Source organism: Hesperophylax consimilis, chromosome 4 (genome assembly GCF_061612785.1).
Source record: "Hesperophylax consimilis isolate HC1 chromosome 4, BYU_Hcon_1.0, whole genome shotgun sequence".
In the NCBI taxonomy this organism is placed as follows: domain Eukaryota; kingdom Metazoa; phylum Arthropoda; class Insecta; order Trichoptera; family Limnephilidae; genus Hesperophylax; species Hesperophylax consimilis.
This window is the reverse complement of record NC_142839.1, coordinates 33,513,986-33,533,914: the sequence shown is the minus strand read 5'-3', so window position 1 is coordinate 33,533,914 and position 19,929 is coordinate 33,513,986. Positions and strand designations below refer to the sequence as shown.

At 34.1% G+C, this 19,929-nt stretch overlaps 2 protein-coding genes across 5 annotated transcripts; one reads left to right on the top strand and one right to left on the bottom strand.

Moving 5' to 3' along the window:
- Positions 1–286: 286 nt before the first annotated feature.
- On the top strand, positions 287–3,649 carry La (La autoantigen-like). Of its 3 annotated transcripts, none has more exons than XM_089631431.1 (6): positions 287–365; positions 804–1,063; positions 1,181–1,347; positions 1,781–2,200; positions 2,607–2,715; positions 3,267–3,649. In XM_089631431.1, exons 2-6 carry the CDS (start codon positions 817–819, stop codon positions 3,566–3,568), a joined length of 1,245 nt encoding a protein of 414 aa, XP_089487557.1. In that variant the 5' UTR covers positions 287–365; positions 804–816; the 3' UTR covers positions 3,569–3,649. The 3 variants fall into 3 exon arrangements, with proteins under 3 accessions (XP_089487557.1, XP_089487559.1, XP_089487558.1); XM_089631433.1 differs by having other exon boundaries at positions 359–460; XM_089631432.1 differs by lacking the exon at positions 287–365 and adding an exon at positions 412–535.
- Positions 3,650–7,738: 4,089 nt separating this feature from the next.
- Positions 7,739–18,407, bottom strand: LOC149424595 (plasmolipin-like). 2 transcript variants are annotated; one of them, XM_089630892.1, is made up of 4 exons: positions 18,270–18,407; positions 17,167–17,295; positions 15,980–16,246; positions 7,739–13,300 (listed from the first exon to the last, which is right to left on the bottom strand). In XM_089630892.1, the coding sequence occupies exons 1-4, from the start codon at positions 18,270–18,272 to the stop codon at positions 13,160–13,162; spliced, it is 540 nt and encodes a 179-aa protein (XP_089487018.1). In that variant the 5' UTR covers positions 18,273–18,407; the 3' UTR covers positions 7,739–13,159. The 2 variants fall into 2 exon arrangements, with proteins under 2 accessions (XP_089487018.1, XP_089487019.1); XM_089630893.1 differs by having other exon boundaries at positions 18,315–18,397.
- Between the last annotated feature and the right edge of the window lie 1,522 nt (positions 18,408–19,929).

The following is a 19,929-nucleotide window of genomic DNA, read 5'->3' as shown; positions in this document are numbered from 1 at the left end:
GTATTAACGAAAGGCACCGCGTCGAAAGGCTCGGCCGTCCTATAGTCCTTTCCAAGTCAAGCCTATATTTGTTCGATCTCTTCCCACATATTTCTTAAAAAATCATAGACAAACTACTGAGCACACTAATCGCCTGTGGGTGGAGCATTTTACAATTAAGCATTCTGACGTCACTTGTGAAAATTTTATGTTGACTCAACTCTTGAAATCAGGTAGCAACTTCAACTGCATATGAAAACATGACTTTTATCTCTGAAAGAACGTTTTTCTTTGCCTTATTTATTGTCTCTGATCGATCACAAACTTGAAACTTGACAAATCGTGTTGCACGTGGTATATTAAATATTTCCAAAAAGTTCTACCCGGTATGTAATATAACCTAACCTAAATCAAATCAACAAGACAACAAATCTGCCCTGTCAAATATTGTGTCTAAATAAGTTCCTGTACTACGTCCTAAGTATTGCATTAAATACTGTTTTGAAAGCCATTTAAAATAATTCGTTTATTACCTATATTAATCAAAACTTTGGGTGTGAGTGTGAATAATTTAACGCCTTTCGAATTATACTATGTTTTTTAAGTTGCAAGTTCCTGTTTTTCTGTCGTCTTTCTGCACGTTGGTTTGTCAGTTTTTAGGCTAAAAGTCCACGACGCGCCGCGCCGGCGCGAAACACGATTTCTTCAAAATTAATATATTATCAGTTATTTTCAAACATTCCCCGATTTCCCACGGTTTGAAGTTTTCACACTTATGTTCGTATATTCCATAACGTTAATAAATATTTTTTTGTACTTTCCAGAAAAAAAATCAATATGGCAGGAGACGCAGCAGTCGAAAAAACCAAAGTTGAAGCAGCAGTCGAAAAAACAAATGTTGAAGCAGCAGTCGAAGAAACAAAAGTTGGAGAAGAGGTTGTAGCTGAAATTCCAAAGAAAGAAGTAGCCATTGAAAATGGCGCCAAATCTCAAGGAAAGGAGATTCCTGAAACGATTTCAACAGAAGATAATGGTGTCTCTCCTCTGGAAGAAAATGTCATTCACCAAATTGAATATTACTTTGGTATGAACCCATATTCTTAATAAGTGGAATAATTTTGATGTAATGGCTGGAATTTTAGCTTTCTGCCAACCTATTTCTTGATTTACGAGGATTCAACTAAACTTTTTTTTATAATAGGTGACATGAATCTCCCCAGAGATAAATTCTTAAAGGAACAGATACAGTTGGATGATGGTTGGATTCCTCTGACTACTATGTTCAACTTCAAGAGGCTTTCTAACCTCACTAAAGATCCCGAGGTAGTCATATCCGCCCTTGCAAAATCTGTCAGCCAGTTGATGGAGGTAAACCCACACAGTTTTCTTTACAACAAATTAATTATTTTGTAAATATACAGTAAAGTGGGACATTTCATTTTAAAAACACCTTTATCAGTTAGATAACATTGAGAAACAACTATTTAAGAAAACCAAAATGGAAAATAATGCATTTTAATAGCTATTTCATTAATAAAAACGGATAATTTGACAAATTTCCTTCAAAATAAAAAAAATAACAATGGCCGCCATGTGAAAAATCGATTTTAATTTGAATTAAATAACTATTAAAATTCATTATTTTCCATTTACGTGAACTGAAATACTTATCAATATTATCTAACTGGCACAAAATGTTTTTTTATTTTAAGTTTTCTGTATATTTACCAATAAATTCGACAAATGTTCATAAAATTGATTTTATTTGAAAAAAATACTAAGACATATTTCTTTATTTTAGATAAGTGAAGACAAGACAAAATTGAGACGTTCACCTGAATATCCCCTTCCGGAATTGAATGAAGAAAGGAGAAAAGAATTAATGACACGCACAGCTTATGTCAAAGGTTTTCCAAAGGACGATCTTTCCATCGATATTTGCTTAGAATTCTTCAAAAAGTACGGCACTTCCCCAGAAGACATTATCCTAAGGCGCTACCTAGACAAAGTCACCAACAAGTGGTTGTTCAAGGGATCTATTTTCGCCACATTCAAGACTGTGGACCAGGCGGCCGAATTCCTCAAGTTACCATCCGCGAAAATTGGGGAAGTAGAAGCTGTCAGGAAGTGGCAAGCCAAATATTTGGAGGAGAAGCGGGCGGAGACTGACGAGAGGCAGAAGAAAAATGCCGCTAAAAGGGAGAAAAAGCAACAGAAAGTAGTAAGATTTTCCTATCATTATTATGAACTAAGTACACCCTTCATAGTAACTGTAAGATTTGTTAACCTCTTACGTGCCGCCGTATTCAATAGGCACAATTAAAAAAAATCGTTTCTCTAACTGTTTTTGCGAAACAACTAATGGTAGAGTTTATACTATTTTTATAAATATATAAACACATCATCTGATAAGACAGTACGATTAAAAAAACCATTATTTGCAAAAAAAACAAGTTAGTTAGTACAAAAGTAGAATCAGCTGGTAGACATCGGAAATTTTGCACACTGAGAGTTAATGAACTGATTATAAGGATATCAACCCAATCTGTCCAACTGTTAACCGTGTCTAAAAACCACCGGTTTGTAGAACATCTTGTGATGATTACTGACTTCTATAATTGTTTCAGGAGTACGAGAAGGCAACCATCAAATTGCCCACAGGAACAGTATTAACGCTGTCTGAAGTTCCAGAAGAAGTAACGAGAGACACCATCAAGGAAGCCGTGACTGCCTTAGGTACATTGTCAAATAAAACATACTGAATGCTGTTGAAATGAGATCCGTGAGGCGTGTGTGTGGTAAAACCATGTATGATCATGTAAGAAATGTGGAGATCTGCAAATAGTGCAAGGCTGATGTAAGATTAAGAAATGGTAGCTGAAGTCGGGGACGCCCGAGGAAGACATGGCACGATCAAGTGAATCAGATACTCGAGTCGGGCCATGTCAAGAGTCAGAATAATAGAAGCGTATGTACATATAAGATGATGTGTGAATGTGGGAAGAAGTGTGTGCCGGGACCGAGTTGTTTTGCGGTCCGTCCTCTCTGCTTACCCCTGTGGTAAACAGCGTGATTGTTAGTTAGTCACCTCCAATATACATATTTTATTTGGTATCCCACTTATGACGCCATTTACTATTTTTTATTTGCATTAAAACATTTATTTGTTTTATAGATTTATTAAGGTCACTCGTAGACATAATTCCAGAGAGTATCCGTTTCTCGAGAAAACCATAGACATTTTTACACAACACAAATCAATTGTTGTAATATTATTTTCTTTCCAGGTGGAAATGTGGCCTTCATCAAAATTGAAGATGGCAAAGCTTGGATCAGGCTTCAAGTAGAAGATACAGCAAAGGAAGTGTTCGAAAAATGCACCGACTCCAAATTGAAAGTGGAGGACAACAACTTGGAAGTTTCCCTTTTGCAAGGGGAGGAGGAACAGAAGTTCCTCGATGAAATGGCCGGAGAATTAATGAAGAGAAGGCAGAAACAGAACAAGGGCCCCAGAAGCGGGGGCAAGCAACATTACAACAGGAAAAGAAGGGGAGGCGGAGACAGTGGTCCTCCTTCCAAGAGGAGATAATTTCTCCTCATTATGTATACTTATTATAAGTAATTGTCTACACATAATTTTGAATGAATGAAACACATTGTTACGATAAAATATCTTTTATTTTCAACTCCCAATTCATTGAAATATATTCCTGCTAGTTAACAATATAAAACATCATCCTACTTTTTACACAACATTAACTCCACACCGCAGGCCCTGAGGAAAGTAATTTCTCTCAGGGCCTTTCATCTTTGAGGATGCTGCTTGGAGGTGATTCCTTTTAAGGAGAGTTAATTTCTGGGAAGGAATAGGTAGGACTGGTTTGTAGAAATCCCAGAGTTGAATGTGTCCAAAGAGTGAGTGACAGATGTATGAATTCATTCCTCCCACTGCCTTACAAGACGATGGGTTGGGAGTAGGGCTGCCATCTTTCAAAAACAGTAGACCCGGAGATTTTAGAAATATAGTTTTTTTTATTAAAATAAAACTTTTTTAGTATGAATTATTCAATTAAGGCAAAATGTCTTGGTAAATTACCATTGGTAATGTTTTTTTTAAAATATAAATGACATACAGTGGGTTGCCATATTAACAGGGACACCCATGGAAAATGTGTTGTTCACATTTTGTGTTAATAAAATACAGATGTTTATGATTTTAGGTGCGGTTATTATCATTTATTAACAGGGACATTGAATTTTGAAAATTTAAACACCGTATTTGTCCTTAATCTGGGGTTTTTTTATTTTTTTTAAACATTATCGAACAAAAAGTTGATATTTCGCCTTTAGCCGCAATAACAGCTTGTACACGCCGTGGTATACTTAGGTATTTAGGTCAGGAGAATGATGCCACACTCGGATGAGGGTTTCGATGAGCTGATGCTTCGTTGTGATCACCTCCTTGGCAATCTCCCTCTTAGTGAGCTCCTACAGGTTTTCAATCGGGTTCATGTTAGGGGAATTCCCCGGCCAAGGTAAAACCTGCACATTTTTTTTAGCCAGGAATGCAGTGACAATCCTGGCTTTATGACAGGCTGCGGAGTTGTGCATAAAGACGTATTCCTGGCCATCAGGGAACCATTCTCCGACTTGAGGCAGTAATCGATTTGTCTGTACTGATCCTGCCTCATAGTCCCTTGCACGATGTGGAGGCGCCCCGTCCCTTTGGAAGAGATGACTGACCACACCATGATACTGGTAGAGTGTTTTATCGTCTCTAGAAGGCAGTCCGGATGAAATTTCTCTCCTGGGCGTCGTCGGACGAAAGATGATTTGTCCAACAAAATTTGGAATATGGACTCGTCAGAGAAGCACCCCTATAAAAGGGTCATAACCAAACGAATGGAATTTTTTTAAAGTTTGAAAACCACAAAAATGTTAATTACCATATTCCAGTTCTCTATAGTCATGTTTTGGTGTGCGTTGGCCCATTCCAGTAGTTTTTTTCCTCATCTACTGTGAGGCGAGGTTTTTTAGCTGGCCGATGACCAATGAGGTTCTCCTCAGCCAATCTCCTCTGGACTCTCCTTTGGGAGACTTCGATATCATCTTCATTGATCATCAAGGTCAGACGAGCCGCACTCTTTTTGCGGTTTTGGCGACAGACGTCTTTGATTTGGCGGTCAGTATGAGGTGTAGTGATTCGTTTTCTGCCACATTTCCCATTGTGATCCAATTCAAGGGTCAGGTTTTGATTGATTATCTAATTTATCCTGTTAACCACAGACTTTAAAATACCTGTAATGGCTGCTATTTCCCTTTGGGGATGTTGAGTGTTTAACAATAGTGTCTTCACTTCCGGAAATTTTCTTGGGGATGTGTCTGAAGACCTGTCCATACTGAAAAAACAGAACATTGGACTCAATATGGAAAAACAATTCACTGAAATAAGATATGAAAAAAAAATTACAAAATTAATAGATAATTAATAATTACTTACATTTTTGTACAGCTTAACTGTTAAAACTCGTAAATATAATTATTATGTATATTTATTTACTAGAACTTCAATCACGTATTTTCACAAAAAAGCTGGCCACTTGGAAAAAACCTTAAAGCCCAGCTACACTACTCGCTTCGACGCTTCGACGAAGTTAGCCGAAGTTCGAAGTGCGTGCCCACACACTCGTGCAACTTCGCGAGTAACTCAGTCCAACCAGTCAGTGATTGGTTTATTTATGCCGTGACGCTTCGAGTCCTTTGACTCGGGCGCATTTACCGACAACAATCGGAAGTCAAGCGAAGCGAAGTGAAGTTCGTGCCCACACTATCGTATTCGGTCAACTTCGATCAACTTCGCGAGTAGTGTAGCTGGGCTATTAAATTTTCGAGGGATGTGGCACTTTGCGAGTGTTTCCACTTCTCAAAAGTGTCAGTGGTGATACCAGAAACAAAAATAACGAAGGAATGGCCATCATATCCAAGTTATTTAGAATCAGAGACACCGTAAACATAAAAATCAGGAAATATTGGTACTGTCCCTATTAATATGGCAACCCACTGTAGCTAGTGCTAAGCTGACTTATGGCTGACTTGGACCAGCTTGACACTTAAAACTATATTTTCATTCTGAAGGGATTGTTTTAAGCATCTTTTCTTGCTCAGGTTTCTTCAAAAAATCTTGGCAATTTATATTGTAATTAATCTTCACAATTAACTCTGCCTTCACCATGTCCACTGACAAGCAGTTTCGCTCGCCTGTCCACAAATTTCCCATTAAAGAAAAGACGCGTTCAACAAAAGCATTGCTTATAAAAAAAAAATTGAAAATTGAAAATTGATTGAAAAAAAAATTCCAATTATTTTTGGCAGTTCGGTGACGGTTGAGGTGACTTTGAATAACTGAACCCATCGTAAATCAACAGGCAATGTTGAATCACTAGATTGTACGAACTGAGGAAATACTTGGTTTAATTTTCGGGTCTCGTCATAGAGTTTATCTTCGTCGACATTTTTCAAACCAAGTGATTCGACAGCTTCCACAGTATCTGCGTAACTTACTGCACTTGTTAGATCGAATTTGGAAAAGATTTTGAATGCAGAATCCTCAAAATCATAATATTTCTTTATGTATTCAAGAGTTTTCCTGTAAACTTCATTGGCTTCCTTTTTTTAATTGATCCTGTTCAGAAGGCCTCAAAAACTTTATGTTTCTCATTGCATTTACTCAGTCAGACAGTCACGCGCTCCGCCCCGTGATGGTCGTCTGTCGCTTCGCTACCACCGCCCAGTCTGACCCGGAGATATTGATGTTAAACCCGTAGCCCGGACATGCACCATGCAAGCCTGTAGACTCCGGGTCAAACCCGGAGAGGTGGCAGCCCTAGTTGGGAGAGGTCTAAGGGTCTCCCTTAAGCAGCCTCCCATGCAGCTGGTGGGCAGACGCATCTGCGGCCAAAACCTGGACAAACTTCACCCCATGAATCACCATAAGTAATGAACCACTTGGAGTGACCCATAACAGAGTTGTTGGTTATCCGATAAATGGTTCCCGGTGTGGCAGTAACCGTCTCCGTCTTCCAAATTGTGACTTATGTAATTATCGCACAAGAACCCAGAGCCAGACTAACTATGGTATACCCAATTGGAGAATATTGTGAGGCTGAAGGAAGTAGGGAGGGGAGGGTTGAACTGGCTATTCAGATTTGGTCACTAAATGTGAGTAATGCTGTTTAAAGCAATGTTTCGTTTTTGGCTGGTGCTCTTTCACCAAGGCATTAATATTGAGTATCTACCTTAATGGATGTTTTGAAAATATTATTTCAACTACATTAGCAAAGAATCCAAGTGATAACAAATTATTATAAGCAATAATTAGTCACCTGAAATATCCATACAAATTGAAAATAAATTCCACCGACAGGAATTGAACCTGTAAAAAAATATTATAAGCAGTAACTGTTGATTGAAGTACTAGTACATATTGAATTATTTTGCGTGTTGGGAATAAGCCGACGTAGCTAAGTGGTTCAGAGCACCTGAACGGACATCAGAAGGTGCGAGTTCAATTCCTGTCGGAGGCATTTATTTTTACTCTGGAGATATTTCAGGCGACTAATTATTGCTTATAATAATTTGTTATCCTTTGTGCTATGCATAAAAAACCTTGTCTTATAAACAATAATTTATCATTTAAAAAATAATCCAACTGATGTTTAGGGCTTTGGAACAGAAAAGTCATTGAAATAATTACAAGGATGCGTTTATTTTAGATAAAAATGGAGTCAAATGCATAACATTATAAAGAATTAATTAAAAGTTTAAGTAGTAATTTACAGTACAGAAGTATGTAGTGAAAGATGATACGTAATAATGTGGTGTTTTGAAAATAAATATATTATACTACATACAGTGATTATTATATTATGGCAGAATAGGATAGATAATACATATTGGTAAGCAAACGCAGTACAACAACATCGCTTTACAGGTAACTGGATTATACTTTATCACGGATATGAAATACAGTAACACTCCACAAAGTAGATGCTTTCGATGCGATGAAAAGCAGGAATCCCAGAGAGCCTTCACACAGTATAAAAAATATCAATCATCATTACTTTTGGACTAAAGTTTCTAATACCACAATCACGCGCATATCTTATAAAATATCTGTAATAATATAAATTTACAATAATTAAAAAGCTGTTTGATACATCCTTTTAACAATTAACAACAATATTATAGTAATGCATTCAAACAAAATAATATCAAACGCACAGTACTGAAAACCTGTTTCATTTTGAAGTTGATAGTGCATCCGTTCAGATTAACATCTTTGGCACTCTTGCTAATTTTCCAATACTAATAATATTGTATTATTAAATCTATGAACATAATCGGTAACAAACACATTTTCCTTATAATAAAAACTGCTAACCAAATAATAATGAACAGAAAAAAATGAAGCAGTGTTACGTTGATTGTTATTTACATATTTTTTTATAAACATTATTTGTAAGTAACACATGGCCAACCAAAAATCAGTAAAAGACAATTTATGATTGAAAAGGCAAAAAGGCTAGTTTGTATATTATTTGTAAAAGGTATAAGAATAAAATATCCAAAATATTTAATACAAAAAAATAACTACATTAATTTAACACCTCTTTAAAAAATTCATTATATTTTTAAAATACATTTTCCTAATACATAATCTATTGTTAAGAAGGTACCAGTATCAATTAAATTATCTATTATTAAACCAAGCTTAGTAGCTCAGATGCTTTGCAATATAATATGTACAAAGTATATATGTAAAGTATTACGAAATTTAAAAAAAAAAGTGCTTTTAGCGCCATTTGATTGTTGTCTCCAGATTTATCCGCTAAGGCAATTTTGGGGTGATATTCTTTGCAAATAATGAACAACCGTAGTCTTTTTGGGAGATATATCTCCCAGCTGGACACGGTCTCGTAAAAGTTATGCTATCTCATTTTGTATTACGGTGAGAAATATGATTCGTGTTAGAAAGATAGAATATTGTGCTTTCAGTTTGCATTAAAAAATTTACCGTAAACGCAATTCTATGAAACAATATTCTTTAGCATTTGAAAAATATTTGTCAGGGTTTGCAATAAATATGTGTGACAATAACTTTTGTAAAACCTTTGACTGATTAAATATGTTTTTAGTTTCATGTAAAGTAGTAATTGCAGTTTACACCCTAAAATCTGTTAGAAAATTTAAAAGCTTTTGTTTGTTTGTTTTCAAAATTTTAATATCTTTAATCGTGTGTGTCAGTTTGTATACCAAAATCCGAAAGTCTTTCATCTGCTTTCAAGAACAGTATTTTATTTATAAATATTTAAAAAAAAAACAGCAAATTTATCTGGAAACAAATGTAATGTGAAAATATTCTCCGCGGAATTTGTATTATTTCTAAGAGAAAAACATTGAAAAATGTCAGAGGTTTTAGAGGTTAATAAGAAATCTGACTGACAAAACCATATGGGATTCATAACCCAGAGATTTTGCTTGCATGAATACTAAAAACTCTACAGGCTTAGAGTATTATGCAGCTAACTTCAGCTTTCAACTGTCTGTATTCCTCATTCATCCTCAATCTACAGTTTATACTTCAACATTATTTAATAAATAAATTTTATGTTTGAAAGCGAAAGAATTTAGAAATTGATTACTCAAAATATTAATGATACTGACAAAAAAGTCACTATGAAATTAAATTCTACCAACTCCCACACCAAAAATTCTCAACATCAAACATTTAACTCCTTTGTGAATGAAGCTTTGAGTGACAAATAATGACACAATACCAAACGATTATAAAAATCCCACGATTGTGCAACATTCCGAAGGTCAGTAAGATGATCAAATTAGACATGTATGTTTTATTATTTATGGGCAGAAAATAGATAACTACATTTTTACTTAAGATTTATATTAAATATTTCATTCAAATGAACTGGCCCCAAAATAAATCTGAATTATCAGAAGAATGAATTCGTTTCGTTATTAATTCAATTCAACAGGTTAATTTATTTAATATATATAAGTATACTTACTTTTTCTTAATAAACTTTTAAAGTAATTTATTAACAGCCGCGCATTTTAATTACTCTAATACTTTGTCAGCCTTTCACAAGCCTCACTCTTAACGTTTTTTTATAGGACGCTGATCACGGGTACCACACGTGATTGAGTTTCGTACCGTTTAACTAATAATCACAAGCTGTTTTTGTGATCTGCGTTATCGGAATGTCTAGATGAATGTTTAGGCTACACACATATAGGCAATTCATGTATGCCCACGCTGCCTTGTCAGTGCACCACAGGCTAGCTATTGAGTGACGATATACAAGTTTTTGGCGCATAACCTAATGTTACCTTTTTTATAGCCTGATTTTTAAATAAAACACAAACATAAAATATTTTGTTAAATTATTATCCTCAAAATATATCAGATAACCATACATTTTTTTTTTGAATTACGGTTTTAACTATAATAGTCATTTTTATATAAATCTTACAGAAAAACGCCAGCCAACCATATTAAGAGCTCTTTAAAATACGCAGCTGTTAAAGTGAAAAAAAACATCACGAGTGAAGCTCATGGACGGCTGTTAAAACGTTTATAAAATGTATATATATATTTATATATTGAAAATGTAATTCTTCAGTTCGATACTTAATTGGGTGCGTTAAGTAATTAAACCTATACTTAAAGTTCATTAAAATTTTTAATACGAAATCCCAAGATAGAAAAAAAAACAAAGTACAATATCTTCAGAAATACTGTTATAATTCAGAACAAAAGATTGAGATTCATATAACCTTAAAAAGATCTTTTATTATTTGTTGAAAAATACTTCACAATATGTAAATGTAAATACTGATGTGTATAATTTTAAGGTATAAAACATTTGGATAAGTTTATAAAAATTACAAAAATATACTTGATACATATATTATAATACTTGTATATCTAAATGGCTTAAACGCCATTTAGAAGTATGCAGCAGCATTTTATCCTTTCCAGCGTCGATATGTATATTAATACATTTTAGATATTTTGTTGGGAGTAGTGATTCCACTTTTGATATTGAAAGATTACTTAGAAGTCATTAGATCAGTTCCTCTTTTAATATTGTTTAAAAACCTTCCAAAATACAAATATGTACATTCAACAATTCGAGAATGAATACTAACAAATATAATATGAAGACATACAAATGAGATGTTTATACAATCATAAAAAATATTTCACTTAAATTTATGTGCATTTTGCATGAGCTTGAAAACACAGGCCCAAGAGACAAGAGAGGGCTGTGTTTGTCGAGGAAAATACAATTAATATTAACTTAAAAGAAAAAATAATTATAAGCAATAATTAGTCGCCTGAAATACTAATATAATAAGCAGTAATTGTTGATTGAGGTACTAGTACATATTGAATTATTTGGCGGGTTGGAAATAAGCCGACATAGCTCAGTGGATACAGAGCACCTGACCGGACCTCAGAAGGCACGGGTTCAATTCCCGTTGGCAGCATTTATTTTTACTCGGGAGATATTTTCAATTTGTATTAGTATTTTGGGCGACTAATTTTTGCTTATAATTATTTGTTATCCTTTATGCTATGTAAAAAACCTTGTCTTATAAACATTTGTTTATCATTAAAAAAAATAATTAAAAGAACAAGTTTATAATATTATGTATACATTTTTACATTTTTTAGGCTAATTCAGATTGTGTCATACTTTTAGTAACATCAGCCAATGTATCTACAAATGAAATCTTAAATGAAAAAGAAATAATAGGTTGAGCAATTGTTGGGTGACTAATCTTTGTATCAGGATGACTAAGTTATTATGTCACTTTTAAATGCAAATGATTCTAAGACATTTTTTAAAATAGTTTTTCAATGTGGTAAGCCTTAGTTATTTTGTAAGACGTGAATCAGGTGATTAGTAAAATGTGGATTCTTAAGCCAAAGAGAATTAAAATATAAATTGAAGAAAACACAAAAAAGGAATGGATAATAAAATTATATACTATAATAATTAAGGCAAGATGGAAAAAAACAAAAAAATACCTAGTGAAAAAATATGTAGTTTTTATACTACAGTAAAACCCTGTTAATTTATATTTAGTAAATTATTATTTAAAAAAAAAACATTAAAGGACTGAATTAAAATTTATAATTAAAAAAAAAAACTAAATAAAAGTAGTGAAAAAAAATACATGAAACTTTAGCATTATTATTAATTATCAAGTTAAATTATTAATATAGAAAAATATGGAAAAATCAAAACAAAAACAGCAAATAGATATCACAAAAATATCACCCGTGTTTCCAAAAATGTTAAATAAACTAGTCCCAGCGAGAGCTTGTACGGGCGTCATCGATGTTCGTCCTCTTCCTTCTCACGCGTCTTGTTTGAAAAGAACAATGACATCACGTACAATCTCTCGCTGGGACTAGTATAAGCTCCACCACTGCATGAAAAAGAAAACCGATTTATTTGATTGTTTAACTGAATTTTTTTTAATCCATTTATCATTTTTGGATATACATATCTGGCTTACAAGCAGTGGTGGCTAGTGATTGTGATAGGGGGCTAAGTTTGACAAATTCGACATTATTGGTGTTGTTAAATCCTAAAATGACATTTTTTTATTTATTTTAGAAAATTCAGTATTTTGTATAAAGATTTTCAGGAAATCCTTGCTGATATATCCATACAAAAAACCGAATTCACAAAGAAAAATAAAAATCATTTGCAGATACAACAAATCATTAATGCCATTGTTTGTAATATTAGCACTCTAGTACACCCAAAAGTCACGAGCCGCAACTGCTTACAAGTAACAGGGTTCTACAGCTGTGAAAACTTTTTCCTCCTGAAAGTTGAACCTAAAATTCTGGTAAACTCATAAAAAATATATACACAAAAAAAAAACAATTCAATAGAATCAAGCTGCGTAAATAAAGCTTAAACATACAATATAATATTTATTTATACATTCAGTGCAAAGAAATCGTTGTCCAATTCATTAGTTGACATGACTCTACTCACCACTAAAAGAGGGTCATTCAACAATGTTAACAAGTTGGACAAGGAGTCAATAATAATCTTACATCAAAACAAATTGGTCTCTAGTATCCCTGAGATTCAACTGGACTAGTGGTCTCGCGACTGACTACCTTGACTCCTTGCTCCAGTCTTCCAGCTCGGACAGCCTGGAACTTAAGGAACGCATCGTAACCGTATGCGATCATGGCGCAGAATCCAAAGAACTGTAAAAAAATATTTTAAACATTATTTACACTCTGGTAAAAAATGTAGACAGTGGCCAAAAAACGCTGTCCTATTTCATAATAAAATTATGAACAGTGATTTGATTGTTATATTGTGAGAATTCTGCAAAAAAGCAAGTCAACATTTTGATGATTTGACTCAATGATGCTGTAATATTGTTCGGTAGCCTTTATTTAGACCTACGAAAATGCACCGTGTTATTTATATCTATAATACTTTTCGAGTTATTATCTGAGATAAGTCAACTATGCATAAATCTTTTCAGCGAATGAACACTGAGTTATTTCATGCATATTCCTTGGCTATATTATACCTTGTAAACCGTGTAATATACCGTGTATAATTTCGTTGAAAGATTTTTTTATTATTTATCTATGGATATATCTGTGGTAATTTAAATCTAACAGTATTGTTTGAAGTTTCTTGCTGACTAAATTGAATAATTATTTACAAAAATTAAATCAAAAAATTTTAAAAATGGCTCGAAAATAAAATGAAAATTATTTCTTGGCAGTTGACAAGAGGTTGAGAGGTCAAATGGTCTCCCTCAACCAGTCTTTCCTGTTCCGGGCCCCCACACAGTAAGGTAGACGCAACCGCCGCCAATACCTAGACCACCTATGAAACTGGGCACCCCTGCTAAGTCACCAAACGCAGTTAACCACTTGGGGCAACCTATGGCAGAGGTGTAGGTTTTCCAATAAATGGTTCGCGGGGCAGCAGTACCTATACTCGCCTCCCAATGTGACTACATATTGTGTACAAAATTGTATTAATAAAATTAAAATGTTACACCATGAAAATATTTTTCCTTCTATGCTAGCTACAATTTATCAGCGAAAAAGCATTAAGAGGAAGCTACAAGCCAAAAATGTGTATATTCTTGGTATACCTTATATTGTAGGTAATGGGCATTAAAATCGCTTGACAAACGGAGTCTAGAAAAGTTCGATTTCAAGCAAAAAAACTGGTTTTTATTTATTTTGTAAATAATTTTATAAGAAAGCCAAAAAGTTAATCAAGTGAAACTGTCACAGATAATCTTAGCTCTTATACTGTATTTTTTTTAAGTTGTTTCTTTTACACGTTCATACATTTCTATTGAAAATTTATATTTTTTTTGAATAATTAATTTTTTTATTTGTATTCTACTCAAGCGAAACGATAGGAAAACCTTCAATTTATCTAAAGCATATTTTTTGGTATTCTTAATGTACACCAATTCGTTATAAAGATTAATCAAAATAGTGATTTAGCATTAAGCTTCGCCTTAAGTCATGCAACACTCCTCTAGTTTTAAAAAAAAGGAAGAAAATTTTGTTATTTTTGGAAAAAACATGCAGGCATCAGTAGACGATAAAACAATCCATTATTCACTATTCCTCACTATAACGACTTCAATATATTTAACAAAAAGTTAATGTTATTCAGACTATCAAATTGGATTTTCTCAAAACTAGTATTTTTGACTTGATGCTTTTTGGCAGAAAGCCCACGATATAGTATTAGAATCTCATAAATCCTACACTTTAGAGGACTGGCATCTTCAGTAATCTGGCACTATTTGATAGAGTTTTTAAAGAAGGTTTGAGTATGAGAAAACGAATTAATTTTATATAAAAAATTTTAGTTAACAATTTGGAAAACCAATGTGATTTTAAAATTCATGTGTAAGTATTACACACTATCTATACCCTGCCATTGCTGTGTGCAGATAGAGAAACAATAGCGCGTGTTGCTTTTACGTCCAACAGATGGCGCCGTTTGTAAAAAAAAAGAGCGTGTTTTACCTGTCACAGGTGACATCTATATAATATAGGTATATAAAAACACAGGCATATTCGAATGCAACGTTATGTCAAAATTTCTAAGCAATCCGTGAAGAACTTTGGGAGATTTAAGATTTTGAACAAACATTTACATTTACATTTATATAGATTATAAAAAATACTAATTTCGGTTGTATGTAAGTCCTGCATTCAATTATTCGATTGTGTGAAGAATTCAGTCAAGCGATAAAGTACCTTCATATAGTACAAAATAGTATAAAATAAAGTCACCATCCGCGTCTGTTTGTTTGTGCACTTAGTTCTTTTAAACTACGCAACAGATTTAGATGGGGTTTACACTATCATTTAGAGAATTTCTTCCGGAAGGTTTATATATATAATACGTGTAAATTATACTTATAGAAAGTAGAGAAAAGTCAATGTTTTGTAAACAAGTCGTGAACAAAATATTTTTGGGCGCTTACATTGATACATCAGAATAATGTACTAAGGATATGTATAACTTGAAAAGGCCTACAGAAAATCTAAAATCTCCTAAAGATAACCCCCAGCAACACTGGGTACACGTCAGCAAGTAGTACAATATTTTTAACAGAAAATTATTGAAAACTGATTTGTCAAAAATTCAGACTTTCCTGTGATTTTTCACAAGTTCGCGCTAATCTTAAATAAAAACAGATTTACACTACACATTTTCCTGAGTTATAATTTCCATTTTTCCGTACATTACGATAAGCTAGCAGTTTCAGCAATTTTTGTCAGATTTTACAAATCGTTATCCGTACACCAAATCTTTCAAATCCTAGGCATCTCTAAACCTACTTTCTGTACAATAATATAATGAAGATTAGGCAAATTTTCACATACCGAAGCTGCAGAGAAAGCCTCCACTCCGAAAGAAGCCGCCAGAGAGGCTGCCAGCAGATAGAAGAAGGTCCACAGCGTGCAGAAGCCAAACTCGATCTTCAGCCACGGCACCTTGTAGAACTTCTCCACTACGTGGAAGAGGTACAACGACAGCATGATGCCGGTGAACCAGAACCCGCCCATAGACACGGTGTTAAACCACGAGCCCCGTGAGTGGTAGCTGAACGAGGACACCTCGATGCAGATGAACCCCAGAAGATTCAGCACCTGGAGAGGAACTTTATTTATACCTTAAACTTATAACACACTTTTTTTCGTATCGAATAATAGTTGAAAAAAATCGACCCGTAAAAAACAATTTTTTTTACTATAAAACAACAATTTTAAAATGTCTTTTAGGTCTGAGGATTGTATCTTCCTTCCCAGGGACTGGAGTCAGAGAAATGCGTATATGTCACCGTGTGTGTACGTGATTGCCTCCAAAAGTCAATAGAATGCATTGTCATCGACAATGAGTGTATCTGCCGAGTTTTAGCTTGATCGGACCGACAGATAAATCCTGTGTGTGAATTCTGCACTTAATGCAAGGAGCGGCCGCCACCGGTAGAAGCGACTAAATCGTTTTCTCTCTCACTTTCGAATGTTCAGCTCATTGTTTATGGTACCGTTATCGATACCAAGCATTTAGTTACGAAATATGGTTTTAAAATGTAAGTTCATATTTTGAAAATGATCGATCGAGTTAAATATGCACAAAAAAACTGCGTGATTTAAACGATGAATGCTGTACATAGAAGAACGATCGATGCAATCTATTTTTGCAAGTTTTGTTAGACGTTAATTCGGGACTGGAAGAAATAAACAATCAATGTGCGAAAACGATCATTCGAGGAACGTTCCATCGAGATTTCGTTGTATTTAGATTTTATGCTGCTGGCTTTAAAAGGGAAAGTTCATTACTGTAATTTTACAAATCAAATACATTGATTTAAGCGCTAATATTATAACATGATGTTGACATAACGTGCAAGTGCTAAACACATTAAACCATAAAGTGGTTTATTTGAACAAAAATTATCTAGAATCGGTGATAACCAATTAATATTATTTAGAAATTTTGTGATGCTAAATAAAGACATATTACGCAGGTGAGATAAGGTATTTTTTGACTGAAAATCAAAACTTACAATTTGCACAATCTTCAATACTCCAGGAATGGTTCTCACATAGCCGGAGTCAAAGCGAACCGTGGTGACGACGGTAGCACTGGTTGAGGTGGTGGTGGTATGCTGGGCGGGAAATCCCTGGTCTGCCATCTACCACACAAGCAAAGATACATCTAGTCACTACAATTGATCATGAAATGTAGCATCTAATTAAGGTCTGCCCACACAAAACGTCATTGCTATGTAACTATGCGATTCTACACCTCATGTAAGCACTTTTTCCAGCATTCTACACCTCATTGAAGTACTTTTTCTATAGTAATATAAATGAACCAGTTAACTTCTAAACCATGCAGGTAAATATTTCGATATCAATACTAAATTAAAACTTCAGGGACAAACTTTTATAAAAACAATACAATGTGATTGGCTTGGTGTCTGACTATATGTGTGCTTACCTCGCCATAAAACGGACTGTCTCTAATCCCACTAATACGCATCAGCATCAAATCATACTTTCTCTGCACAATATGATATGGCTTAGCGTGAAAAGAAAGCACAATATTATTAAGCTAGAGTTAAAATAATAAAATACTTTCATTCATTCACCCATGGAAGTGATTTTCTTTCAACTAGTAACAATATAGTGAGAAATAATTCATACTATTGCAATGCTATGTGTTTTCAAAATAATAACAAATGTCAATAAATCTAAAACAAGATGTAAACACCGCTTTGTAATAGGTACAAAAGACAAATATAATATAAAATCCGATAGGAATCGTACCCCGGAACATGTAAAGCAATCAGTTGCATTTTAATGGTCAGATAAACTTTTTTCGATGGGCGTACCTTCTAGGACATCGATGTCTGGGTTTCAATTGTATAATTTATTCACTAGCCATATTTAGGAAATCTTAAATATTGAAGTGGAATAATTTATGAAACATTATCAATAAAAAGGGTTGACAGTAGAATATTTTACTCAAAAATGCAATCATCACCTAAAATAGTTAAGCCATGCATAGGGGAGTGGTCTATTGATTATTCGTTCAATCAATCGTAAAATAATATTATTGCATTAAATGCATTTTAGTCACAACAAGCTATGTATAAATACAAACCATAATTTTCGTTGAAGAGTTAAATACACGAAACACAAAGCGTACCCTGAATCCGTAATTCCAGCGAAAGATAATAACGACAGGAATAAACGAAAACTAAACTGACGGAACGCACAAAATGTGGGATGATGACAGTTACGCGACCACAGACAACAATTTAGTAATCTGAAATCTCTGCTCGTCTCCATCTAGTCCATTTGTCTAGTGATGAGCGTAATAGAGATATCCATTTCGATTATTTCTTGAAACTTTTGGGTAAAATCAATAATCGACCACAGCTTATTTCGATTATGTAGTGATGTACAAATAGAAACTTTTATTTATTTTCTTGATAGATGATTTAGAGAGTACATGTGGTTTTTTGTGATATTTCACCCTCCATGCTAGGGATGACCCTGTGTTATGGAGGGTGAATTTTACAGTTTGCGGACATAGAATTCATACATTACTGTAATATAAAAAAGAAAAATAATAAAAATGATGTATGGCTAGTTTGGGTTACAAGAAGAGGATGGAGAAGTTAAGTTTTGCATAGTATTTTGACAAAAAAAATCTAATGGGTCGAAATAACGTTGAAAACATTTCAGGTTAATCAAAATACTTTCGATTGATGGCTGGTTACTCAAGAATGTTATGGGTCGGATTGGATTGTTGGGATCCTACCCGGGGCCTGCCCTTAGCCGAACGGAGCTAGGCGCTAGTTAAAACCTCAGGGGTACTCAGGGGCGCTGCATTAGGTGTAAGATATCATCAGCGCCTTAGCTCCTTGACAAGTCAGCGTTCGGAGCGGACGGCTCCAATTGTGTCTGCATGGGGCTAGCACTCATCGTCATCCTACCGGATGTTAACATGACGAACGTAAATAATTTAAAACTTACACGAATAAATAGTAGACATTAAATTTATCAGGTTATTTATCACCAACCTTATCTTACCATTTTTCTGAACTAAAATATATAATTCCGACAGAAAGTGATAAACGTTAGTGTAAATAAATCGTGATGATTGACGTTTATCTAAAACAAATTGATGTTTGTGCAAAAGCCAAACAAAAAAATTATGTGGTTTATCCTTTAGTTCTCGAAGCTATTAACGATTTTAGCGTACAATCAGCAAAACACAAAATGATCATTATCATCTTATTTATTGATATAAATTAGTAATCCAATAATTTTATGGCTTGACATTTTTTTATGTTTTTAAATGGATTAAAATTGGGTTTGACATATATTCTTGGAAACTTCTAGTTTACCTAAATAAAAATGTCCATTCCTATAACTAACGGGTTTTTTCCCCCAGCGACCCCAACCCAACCCAACCTTTTTTGTGCAAAATGCGCCATGTGAATAATCCTCGCCCTTGTATGACCTTGGCATTATTTTGTGTTTTGTGGCAAGCTAGTGCCCATACTAGTGCCCTATTTTAATAATGTTGCCATTATTTTAAAATTCAGCGACTTGGATCGTAAATGATTTAAATATTAGAAAGGGAAAAAATGCTTTAAGCGTAAATCTAATATTTCTGTCCATAAGAAAAGACTAATAGCCATATGATAAAATCTTCCTACTCATAGTATCATAATAAATACTGTATGGAAAATGAATTTGCTTACGCCTGGATTAAATTTCCCACAATTTTAAAGTTTCGCTACTTCTTCCAC